General features: G+C 44.3%; 1 protein-coding gene across 5 annotated transcripts in view; it reads left to right on the top strand.

Annotated features, from left to right (window-relative positions):
- Poc1b (POC1 centriolar protein B) overlaps positions 1–12,445 on the top strand; it is an 87,868-nt gene that overhangs the window by 61,279 nt on the left and 14,144 nt on the right. For all 5 annotated transcript variants that reach the window (XR_007228613.3, XM_085683152.2, XM_085683154.2 and 2 more), the window contains one exon: positions 1,325–1,405. Coding sequence is in view for 4 of the 5 variants with exons in the window: in XM_085683152.2 (XP_085539278.1) it covers positions 1,325–1,405 (81 nt within the window). In the remaining variant the exon portion in view is untranslated. The remainder of the gene's footprint in view (positions 1–1,324; positions 1,406–12,445) is intronic.

The raw sequence follows: 12,445 nt of genomic DNA, 5'->3' as shown, positions 1-12,445 counted from the left end.
GCAGGCTGGCTCAGCAGGGCTTACAGCCCAGCCTGCCAACCTGACTCACTGGGATCCACCTGGTAGAAGCGAAGAACCCAATCTCACAAGTTCTCCTTAAGCCTCTTACACATGTACTGATCTTCCAGCAGACCCAAGGTTCAATTCCCAGCCCCCACATGACAGCTCACAACTGTCTGTTAACTCTTAAGATCTGACATCCTCACATACACATGCAGGCAAAACACCAATGCACACAAAATAAAATAAAAAAAGATAGGGTGAGATAAAGAGCCTCCCAGGACCGTGGCAGGGCAGAGGCATGGTACCAGTGAGCCAAAGGACAGAGGCAGGAAAAAAAGAGACTGAAATTTGACAGAGGCCAGATTACGAAGAGTGAAGGAATCTGGGAGAACCGGGAGGCTGGAGTGTGAAGTGCTTTAGCGAGACCCACCTGGGAGAGATCGGACCCTGACTGCAGGCTGAGCCCCGGCTAGAGCAGCTTGTTAAGCACTCGGGCTTGATGGACACAGCTGGAGCCATAGTTATTACACTTCATTTCTATGTGTGTGTGCATGCATGCACACTTACACACAGGAGTGCACCGCGGTACATGTGTAAGAGGCTTAAGGAGAACTTGTGCCGCCGTGCTTGGTCTCTTAACTAATGTAGCCACCGTGTCTTACTGCGTTATTTTCTCAGCTGTAGTGCGCCTTGCTTCTGAACTGTCTGTGGCACTGCCGTCTGTGCACTTGAAACTTCTTTAACATCAGCAGAAGTGTTAGGCTCTCCCATGAATTCCTGGTGAATTTTCTTCAGTTTTATAGTATTTGATGTGTCCATGTTTTAACTTCATGTTGAAATTCATTCGGGTCTGTGTGTTGGTTGGGACCAGCAGGGTTCTTCTGTTCCCTTAGCGGGGCCAACAACAGTAGAGTCTGGTTTCTCCATACGCAATCACCCATTTTTGAATGGAAGCTTGTCCCTTCCTCTGATTCTTACATCTTAATATTTTCTTTCTTTTTCCTTTTTTAATGTACTGGCTAGGATTTTTTTCTGCATCTCTTGAGGTGGGTCTTTCTACTTTAATATTCCCCTGTAGGTGAATTACATTGCTTTTATAATTTGAAAATAACTGCTTCTGGCTTATGTTCAACATAGTCAATCTCTTTTACATTAGTAGGCTTAGTGGATTCATGTTTTGCCAATTGTTGTGTGCTTGTCAATGAGTATATGCTTTATTTATAGAATATATTAAGAATACTATTTGATTACTTTTTTACTAATAGTATTTGGTTTCTTATGTAGAAGACATCGTATTAACTAATTTTATGTGTGCACACAGATTAATCCAAAACTTGAGGTGATGGATTTGCAGAGTTCCTCTCCCCCTGTCGTGGATGTCTTTTCTTTTGATTCTACCACAGTAAGTCCCTTTTCTTTAAATTCAGCAGTGTTCAATTACTTATCACAGTCGATTTCCTTAAGAAGTGTGTGAGTTGAGTAACAGCCTAACATTCCAGTATAGCAAGGCTTAGCACAAGTCACTTGTAGGTTTCTAAACAACCACAAGGGGGAGCAGCAACCATTCCAGAACAGCTTTTCCTTTGAAGATCTTAAACTCAGACTAATTGACTCTCCAGGCTCCCGCTCCCCACCCCTCCCCCGTTCCTGCCCCTGGTATATTATACACTGCTGCCACAGGACAGACTGCCTTTCTTGCTGTCTTCCAGAGCTTCTTGCCATCTAGACTTGCCTTTAGAAGCTCTAAGGACACCAGGCAGTTCCTTCCCTTTGTTTTTGTTAATCTCTTGATGGAAAGGATCCCTAATACTTGCAACTTTGTTTTTAAAAATTATCTGCTAGTCTACACACTGAATGTCTGAAGGCTTCAGAATTAACTTGAGCCTTTCACCTTCTGAGTCTGCTCACTCTTCTACATCAGTCCACGGGTCACCCTGCTGATTGCACAAGCCTTGCAATGAGAACAGGAACAACGCTACTGCTAGGCTGTCCATTTAGTTCCATACCGTAGGTAAGATCGTAAAGAAACACAACCTGACGTAGCGGCTGGAGTGGATGCCCAGAATAGTATGGACTGCAGGGGAGTTCCTCCTGTGCCAGGAAGTACTCCAGTTACAAAGTGTGCTCTTGCCATTAATGCCCAGCAGAGGACATCTTCTCATGAGACATTGTGGTATCAGCCACATGGTGGCAGCTGGGAGCTCACTACCAGAGGGAAAGCCCGGGGTCAGCTGGTGAAGCTGGTCTAGGCACTTAAGTGCTCATGTATATAACCCATCAGCATTTCTGCATGGATGAATAACTTGTCAAATTAAGCATTAACTAGCTGTCTAAAATTAGTCACAATGTTTTCCCTGTAGTAAGTCTTCAATGAATTTGTCCTAACATATGTCATTGACCTTATACATTCCAGTGAGCTGAGTGTTTCGTCCTATAGTTAGGTTGTGACTTATCCAGCAGTGTTTGTGGTCCCGAAATTTAGTGTTCCTGACCGAGAAACTATCTCAGATCATTAATGTTTGTTGTACTTATGGCGACTCTGGCTCCTTGCCAGCTCTCTTTAAACGTTGCAAAGGCTCATGGCTATTAAAGATGGGCTTGTTACCAGCTAGAGCAAACGGGCGTCTGTCCTTTGGAGGTAACCCAGCGGTACTAGAATCAGTTAGTTGACAAGGTGTCTGTGAGATTTTGAAAAGGGGTTCTGGGTAAGAAACGTGACTGTTGACAGTTGTTATAAACACGAATAGGATTGGATACTACATTACCCACAAGAAGGAAGCTTTAGCCTGAATTATGTGACCCTGGATTTTTGTAAGAAAGCCAGTCCAACATCAGTAGCCTCGCTTTTCAGACACATTTCAGGTAACTGATTTGAGAAGTAGGGAGGCCAAACCCTGCGGCACATGCCTCTCATCTTAGCATTTGGAAGGCAGAGGCAGAGGGCTTTGTGTTTCAGGCCACCAGGAGTTACGTAGTAAGACTCCATGCCAGAAGACGAAGGGCTGACACGTGTCAGCAGGCAGTCGCCTAGCCCGTGGGAGGCACACTAAAGAGAGACTTGCCTATTCTCCAGGTCTTCCTATGGAGAAGAATTAAGGTGTGCAGTATAACCATTGGTATCTTTGTGGTTTACACGTCTGTCTCCAATTCCTGGCAGAAATTTTGATATGTTATTTGGGGGTCAAAATAAGATGTTACCGAGCTATATTTTTAAAGCTTGGTTGTACCTATGAATAAATAAATAAATAAATAGATAGATAGATAGATAGATAGATAAATGTCTCTCTGCAAAAGGCTGATGTTGGCTATTATATAGACATGGTTTTGAAAGGTTGATCTTCTCAAATGCTTTAATCTTTATTTTGATTATATCAAGTTGCTTATTGTGTAGTTTTCTATATAATAAGAATAGAGAATCTTTTAAAAGAATCTTTTCTGTAGGCTTCTGGTTTTAATCCTAGTATTTTCATAAATGTAGACCAAGGTTCTGCCATCGAGCATCAAGTTCGGGATGACTGGGATATAGTTGAGGTTTGGCTAGCACGTTTGCACTCCTGGATTCCGTTCCGAACAGGGACAAGATTGCACTAAGGCTAAATAAATAAATAAGTAAGCAAGCAAGCAAACAAACAAAGAAAAAAGGCCTGGTGGTGAGGCACGCCCTAACTTAATTGCAGCACACTGGGGCAGAGGAAGGCAGATCTCTGTGGGTTCAAGGTCAGCCTGGTCTGCAGAACAAGTTCCAGAATAGGCTCCAAAGCTACACAGAGAAACCCTGTCTCAAACAAACAAACAAACAAAAAAACAAACGTGCTTAGACATTTAGCATTTCCATATATGCTGTAGCTATGCCAGGTCCTCTTCACCACTCCTGTTATAGAAATAAAGTTGGAGACGTTGGTTTGGACGCTCTCTGTAAAGTGCAGGCCATGTAAACAGGAGGATCTGCATTCCTAGAATCTTGTATGAACTGGGCTTGGTGATGAGAGCTAGTAATCCCGGATGAGGAGAGGCTGGATTTATGGGTCTGCTGAGCTCACTGACCACAGGGTCTAGCCTAGTTAGCAAGTCCAGTCTCGCTTCTCAAAAGCCAAGGTGTGTGGCTTCCTGAATTTGACCTCTGATTTCCACATTTACCTACATACTTCCACCTAGAGATGTACCAGCACGTGCTCACACACACACACACACACACACACATATATACACACACACACACACAGAGAGAGAGAAAGAGAGAGAGAGAGAGAAACTTGTTACCTTTAGGCAAATTATAGTCTTAAGTTTTTAATGTGTTAGCTTTATTGTTTGTCCTACAGGTAGATAAACAAAACGCAGTTGTTCTTTTGGTCCCCAAAACCCTGACTTCTTCTCAAAGAGCTGAGACAGTGTCCTTAGCCTTATCCAGCCACGGTGTGCATTGTAAATGTAACGTGCGTGCCTTTCTTTGGAGCTGAGGACAGCGTTTCAGGTCAAATTAATTATTTATAATAAACTGAGAAGTTAAAGTTACATTGTAAGGGGAGAAAAAAAAAAGCCAAAATGAGCAAGGTTTTAAACTGTTCGCCGAAATCAAGACGGGCTGCATGGAGGAGCATCGCCGAGTGCAGCAGCAGCACCCACCCTCGGTGGAGGGAACAAACGGCAGCTTCCGTGTTCTTGATGTCAAGTGTGGCCAGCTTTCAAGGATGTGTTGGACAGGGTGGTGTCCCGGAAGAGATTCTTAGTCTCCTGAGGTGACAGTAGAGGACTTTTCCAGGCGAAATGAGCCCTTACCCTGAGCAGAGATGAGTAGGAATTTTTTTTTTTTACTAGAATATTTCAGGTAAGCAAAGCAAAATTTAGTGTATTCCTTCAAGACTTTTGAAAATTTGCACCCTGGTAATAAAATGTACAGCAATCTACTTCTGGATTTCTCTTTCTCTCTTCTCTTTTTCTTTTTCCTGTGCATGCATGCACATACATACACACACAGACTCATACACACACACATACACACACACTTTCCTCCCTTCCTGAGGTGTGGCTTTGTAGTCTAGGTGACCTTAAACTTGTGATCCCCTTGCCTTGCTCGACCTTTTCCCTCCACACCTGGCTAGTTTGGGTTCTTTACATTGCCTTCCCCAACAGATGGCAGATGTGACTGACTCTTGGCAGGGTACCCACTCACATACATCCGTGCCGCTCAGTAAACATCTATCAAGGAGCTGTTCTGTGTTGCTCCCCATTCTCGGTTTTAAAGAAATAAGAAGAAAACAATCAATTAAAATCTGCCCAGCAAAGCTCCATCTTACACCCTCGTCAGGGAAACAGGCATTTCTCGGATTAGAAACATAAAGTTTATGGGATAGTGGATCAAAAAAAAATCACAGAAGTGAAGGAAAGCACTAAAGGCTTTGGGCAATAGCAAGAGGCTGCAGAGTGTGGCCAGAACACCCAGCAGGATGGGCGGTGGTGGCGCACACCTTTAACCCCAGCACTCAGGAGGCAGAGGCAGTGGGATCTCTGTGAGGTCGAGGCCAACCTGGTCTACAAAGTGAGTTCTAGGGCAATCAGGCAGTTACACAGAGAAACCTTGTCTGGGCAGGAGAGGGAGAGAGAGAGAGAGAGAGAGAGAGAGAGAGAGAGAGAGAGAGAGAGAGAGAGAGACCTGTCACATGGCTAGTGCCCTCCGAGGAAGGAAGTCCTGCAGTAACAATGAGAACAAGGACAGTAGCTAGCAAACGGAAGAAGCAGTCAACCTCGGCAGTGGGGCCTTGACACAGGCAGGCTCAGGGGAGGTGGTGATGGATTGCAGGGCTCCAAAGACATTTTGAAGGCTGAGCCAAGAGGATTTCCTGACAGATTGGATGTCGGCTGTGGGACTCCCTATCTCCTCTCCTGGAGGACCGTAAGGTGGAGCCCTGAGTGATCTCCAGGCAGCTGGGCATATCTTCTGGCTGAACCTTATTCTGACAGAGCCACGAGGAGAAAAATAGTTGTGGGTTTCTTGTCTTGGGTTCTAGAACAAGGAAAAGGAGCTTCTCAGCCATCTCTGTGACTTTGGGAAATACACTGCCAAATGTCATTTGGCGCCGTATTTCTCAGCAAAGTGTATGGGCTTCTTTTTTTGCAAAGATTTGACATCAGCCTATTCGAGGGAAGAGAAAGGGCGCCCACTTTCATGGACCAGATGGCGCATACTACCTAGAAAACAATGTTGTGTTGACACACATGTGGACACAGGGAGAGTAGACTTCAGACAGAAGACTTCCACTGGTGTTGTGGCAACAGTACATCCTGGTTACCAGACAACATTGTGTAACTCGTTCAGAGTTATTTCAGTTCCCAAGTACTTATGTAAGCAAAGATTTGGAAGGACTTACTTGAAAGAACACGGTGTCTGCAAATTTCAATGTCTTTAAACTAAAATGTATAACTTTAACAGCTTAAAATGCCCGTGCTGGCTGCAGAGACAACAGCCCAGTGGCTAAGAGTACTCACTGGCTCTTCCAGCGGACCCAGGTTCAATTCCCAGCACTTACATGGCAGCTAACAACTGTCTGTAACTCCAGTTCCAGGGCATCCAACACCCTTTTTTACAGACATACATGCAGAATAAACATCCACACCTATAAAGATAAATACTTCAATCTTAGTAAAAAAAAATAATAATAACTAAATAAAAAGCAGATGACCCTGTAAGTCATGGTACATTAGCCTCCTGCTCCCTCCCCTCTCCCGGTGCTAACTTCCGGGGTTTACCCACAAGCCTCTCTTCAACTGGAGTAGGTCAGGTTTTTTTTGAGGTTTTTAAGCTGTACACCAGCTTATAATGGTACATTTGATTTGTAAGTTTAACACATACAATTTCTTATTTTGGGGGGGGGGTGTGTTGAGACAGGGTTTCTCTGTAGCTTTGAAGCCTGTCCTGGAACTTGCTCTGTAGACGAGGCTGGCCTCGAACTCAAAGAGATCCGCTTGCTCCTGCCTCCCAAGTGCTGGGATTAAAAGCATGTGCCACCACTGTCTGACGCACATACGATTTCTAAACCCAGATGTGCTAGTGGCTTATAGTAAGCGGGCGGGTTTGTGTATCTTTAAGCCCTGTCCCAGTGGCCCTGCAGTGTGTGTGTCCCACTCCTGAACTGGGGGTTTGGAAGGAAATATACACGTGACTGCTGGACTCTTAACTGGTGCCTCCCTCCATATAACTTTCATTAAAAACTTTTATTTCATCCAATAGTAAATGCATTAAATTACACAGCAATGTTGAATGTTAGATTCTAGGGTACTTAGTAGAAATAAAAGAGAAAATTTCCCAGGCGGTAGCAGCGCACGCCTTTAATCCCAGCACTTGGGAGGCAGAGGCAGGAGGATCTCTGTGAGTTCGAGGCCAGCCTGGTCTACAAGAGCTGGTTCTGGGACAGGCTCCAAAGCTACAGAGAAACCTTGTCTCGAAAAACCAAAAAGAAAAAAAAAAGAAAGAAAGAAAAGAGAAATTTTTAAAAGATTAAAGATTTAAGAAATATCGTAAAATTAGTCCTTTATAATGTGAAATAATTAAATTGTCAAAGGCAGTGAAGAAATAGAAGGTGCATGCTTTAAAAAAGTAAATGAAGAAAAAACTGCATCTTCACGGGTCTCCTGTCAGAAGTCAAAACGGGCCTTGTAGCTTCTCAGATCCAGTCTTTAAAAGAGAAGAACCAGAGCTGGGAAAACTGTATGGATGGTTAGACCCTTGCTAACCATCAGGGTTAGCAAGCCGCAGCCGCATGCTATGGAAGCCGCATGCTATGGAAGCCACTGAAGTTTTAAATGCAAAACCGGCCTTTCCCTGGGTCCGCGGAGATTGCATTTAAAGCTCCAACAGCAGAAATGTGCACTGCGCTGCAGGAACATGGCATCCTGTTTTCCGAACACAGCTCTCAATAGCCTAGTCTTCAGTTCATCTCTCTGGGAAGGAAATGGCGCTGGCCAAGATTGTCTTTTTCTACCTACATGAATCTGCCCTTCACTAAAAATCACGACAGTAAGCCCAGGTTCTTTTATTCAGGTGTACCCTCCCCCCAAAAAAGCTAATTTGAGTTTCTTTATGGTTCAGAGTCATGGGGAAAGAAAATTTGATGAATTTACCAAAAATTGTGTACAAATCAAATTTATATAAATTGTCCTGGTTAGATAATACGTTGTTCTGTTTCTTTACCCCTGAGGACAAGAGAGGTTTCTTTTTCCATGTTAAGTGTGTTCATATTATAGCAGGAAACTCTACAAAAGGTTTCTTTATGATATGCTGTTGACTGCCTCACAGAGTGACTGCCTCACAGCCTCACACAGCTCCCTTCAGAAAATAGCACATTTCTGGGCACCGGAGGTGTTGAAGCTGCAGATCTTTGTTCTGCCTCTAACTTCCTGTGGTACCATGTTTCTAAACCGTGACTCTGCCCCGGTGGCAGCACCAGCCCCCCTCCGCCTGGGAACCTAAGCTGCATCCCCAGTTCCCACAGCTGAGGCGAAGGCATGCGGAAAATGCCCGCAGCGCTCAGCCCACACTGCCAGTGACAACTGGTTCCTTCCTCTTCCTGGGGAAGAGCAACATCCTCTTGAGATGAGAGGACAGGCACCCGGAGGAATGCAGGAGCAGCAGTGAGCCTGCTCGCGGGAGATTAATGACTCTCGGGGTAGCGCTCTGAAACCGCTCTTCCCCTGGCTGTCAGCATGAAGAACTTCCTGCCCACCCAGAGGAATGCGAGGCCATCTGTGGGGCTGTGGGATAAGGTGACCTTCCTTTTAGCCCTCCTGTGCACTGTGCCCGTCAGGGTCCAAGTGTCGGGAGCTGCTTAGGTGGTGAAATGAGCGGCCCTGATCCTTCCTCGACAGTGAGTTGTTATATGGAGGCAGTAGTGAGTTTGCTAAAGACGACTTCTCAGTCAGTCCTTGGTGCTTTCTGAAGTTACAGGCTATGAAATCTTGGGGCTTCCGAGAGACTCACAGTCTCATGATCTTGGCTCTTCAGGCCAGCACTGGTCCTCCCTGAGTTCTGTGTCTTGCCAGATCCCTTCTGTTCTTGGGACAGCCAGACATCATAGACACTGCTCTACCTGGAGCGTAATGTATGACACAGATAACGAGCCATGTTGCTAGACCAGCCAGCCAGTCCCATTACTTAAACTTCAGGCTGGCTTGATTGGGCTTTTACATTTAACACGTTTCAGAATAATTCAATTTCATTCTTCCTAATTCCTACAGTATTTTTTTCTTCGCGTGAGATAAGACTCTGATTTTCCATGCGCTTTTAAACTTTCTTTTTTCCAAATCACTGCAAATTTTTGGTGGGTTTCTGTGTTTATGGTGGCTAAATTCTTTACTGTTTGTTTTAAGTAGAAGAGGGGATGGAGAAGGAATGTCAGGCATTTCCTCTTCCTCTCCAAAATGTCCTTTTAATGAACATTCCTCTTCCCTCCTTAGGAACGAAGTGTTTTAGTTCCCAAGGGCCCTCTGAGTGTCTTCTGTGACAAGCCAGCCCCTTTCTTTGTTCCCCAGCCTTTAAAAGGTCATTGATCAGTGTGTTTGCTATCTCAACTTCCCTCCCAGCTCGCTCTAGTCTTGACAAAACTTCCAGACCTCTGCAAGGAGTCCCTTGTGTTAAATTTTTGCTGCTAAGATAACTGTCTCAGCTTATGCAGTTGAGCTAGACCCTGGGTAATACATAGTAAGTCACCCTAAAGAATGGATGAGATATAAACACAAAGATCTCTAGGAAAGAGTGCTAGCCGCAGCATTGTTTCTGACAACATCAGCAAGAAAAGAACGTAAAACAGATAATCCTTTAAAAGATGCTCGCTAGATGGAGGGACAGTATGTCAGCAGATGGGCTGCTATGTGCCGGTTCTGTGTCTAATCACAACTAAATGCAATGTAATGCGGTTCTCTATCTGGTTCTGGTCGGGTAGAAAAATCTATGGAACAGTGCTACAGCACCTGACTGACAGTGCCTGCCTTGAGAACTGGGCTCGACCTCACCCCCAAGGGGAGAAAACTGACAAAAATTCAATGTAGACTGAGTTTTCGATGAGAGTACAGTGTTGTTCACGGGTTTTCATAGTAGTGCCATGATTGTGATAGAGAATGGTCTGCTCTTTAGAACACAGCATTGTCACCGTGCAGGTAAAGGGCCCAATGCCACCAACTGCCAGGAGGTTTAGGGGAAGGACTCACCAGTGTTGATATAGCTACTTGACAGTTGTAAGAAAATTAAAAAATCTACGTTGTTGTTCCTGTCATCGTTGTCCTCTGTTACTGTTTTTATAGCAAGTTTTCTAATTTGAAACTGTTTCAAAATAAAGTACAAGGAACAGAATTATATTTTTCGATGTCTCAAGTGAAAATCCTCTAGACATCATATGAAAAGAGTTTGTTTTTTAAAAAATGACTTTAATTTTGTAACAGGGAAAGGTGTGTTGGTCCAGTCAAAATTCTTCCTCCGTGACTCCCATACTCTAACCTCATTGGTGGAATTTGCCTCAAGTCCATCTAGTTAGCAAATAATGAGGCTGGGGTTTTTTGTTTTTGGGTTTTTTTTTTTTTAACCTCTACTTAACTTTAGAATATGTGATTTTAATCACTGTGTGGTATATGCTTCTACAAACAGCAGCTTTTGCATTCTATAAAGAAATGATTTTAAAAGAATAAATGATAGTTGGAAAATATTAGAAGGCACGTGTGTACCTTCAGACAACAAATGGATGCTGTCCCTTACCAGAAGCAGACACTGCACCCATTGATGTAGAGTCTCCCAGGAAAAGGGTAAGGTTGTTAGAATCCAGAAGCTTGGAGAAGAGGCCTTGTCTTCCAGGCTCAGGAGCTAGGGGACAGACGCTGGGGGTACACAGAGCTCCAGCAGCAGTGACCAGCTGGCTGTGAGATGCCCAGTGTCACTAAGAACCGGGGGAAGGAGGACATTGAGAGGAAGAGCAGGTCTCCACCCCACTGGCCTGGGGCCCCCGTCTCACGGTTTCCCTTTGCAAAGCCTAAGGAGAATCTACTGGCATGGGATACTGCGGTTTGCTGAAGTTCCAGTCTGCCTCATAGACAGTTCCAAAGGTGGATCTGGTTCTGAGGATAGGAACTTTTAAAAAGAGCTTCAGAGCATTGACTTCATTCTAAAGTATTTGTACAAATGCTTACTCTTGGTAGTAATATAAGATTTTTCTGGAGGCTGCAGAGATGGCTCAGCAGTTAAGAGAAAACCAGAGTTTGTTCCCAGCACCCACATCCTCCCTCCAAGCCCTCCCATATACCCTTCTTCTTTTACTAATTGTTATCACATGCATAAATGTATGTACATATGTATTCCTAAATATTGCCTCTCAGTCTATATAGTGTTACTTGAGTGTGTTTGAAGGGATGACTGTCGGGTGCCGCACGCCTAGCTGATGTGCTCTTTCCCCCTAGAGAGGACCAGCTCTTCCCAGTCTCAGCTGCCAGTAGTCCTTCCTGTGCGCTTGAGGCCTCGCGAAATCTTCCTGTCCACTTTGACATGTCCATTGGCGTTGCCCTTGTTCAACTCTCGCTTGGGAAGTCATGTCAATGAGACTTTGTGGGTGTCGCTTCTGACATTCCTAGGAGCCACCGTGTCCCAGCAGACCCCTCACGTTGATGGGAGGGCAGAACATGCACGTGGGTATACGAATCAATGGCTGTAGTGGAGAGAGCGCTTTCCACACTGTGCCTTCCGGGCTCACATACACTCAGGCCTTCACCTGCCGAGACACCTTTCTAGCTGTGTGTTTATTTCTGATTATTACGATACGCAGGAAGTATTGCCAAGTTAAGTTCACGTTTAGGGATTTGTGTGGCTTTGACTTGCTGCTCATCTGTGCTTCTTAGCCTGCCTGTTTGTGTACTTTCCTCACTTTTCTGTTGTTTTGTTCATTTACAAATTTATCTCTAGGTCACTTAATTCCAGCGATTGCCCTTTTGCTGGAAGCCACAGACATGCTGTCCTCATCTGTCGCTTGTCTTGACTCTCAGAGCTGTGCTGACATTTGGGAAGTGATCATTTCGTCTTTATACTTTGTTTCAGTTCTCTTCAGAACTCCCTGAAAGCATTTCTATATCTCTAGCTATTCCTTTTTAAGTTTTATTTTAACAATAAATCTTTAAATTTTAAATATAGTAATTTAGTTATCAGATGCAGATTGATAATTTAAAACATGTCCTCAATCCACACTGTTTCTTTGCTTCTTTGAATTACATTCACTAAACATACTTTTTTCTTTAACGACCTTCTGTTCTGTCTAGTTTTCCCATTTGATCTTCTCCAATGCCTTAATTGTTGTAGCTTTCAAATGTCCTTTCCGGCTCTTTACCTACGATGGAAACTCGAGGATTATCCTGCCGGTTCCCAGAAAATACCCCGCTGAGCACTACTTGGCTTTGCTTTTGGCTTATAAAATAATTT

Source organism: Myodes glareolus, chromosome 26 (assembly GCF_982192425.1).
Source record: "Myodes glareolus chromosome 26, mMyoGla1.1, whole genome shotgun sequence".
NCBI lineage: Eukaryota > Metazoa > Chordata > Mammalia > Rodentia > Cricetidae > Myodes > Myodes glareolus.
Note: the sequence above shows the minus strand (reverse complement) of the source record. Positions and strands in the feature narration are given on the sequence as shown.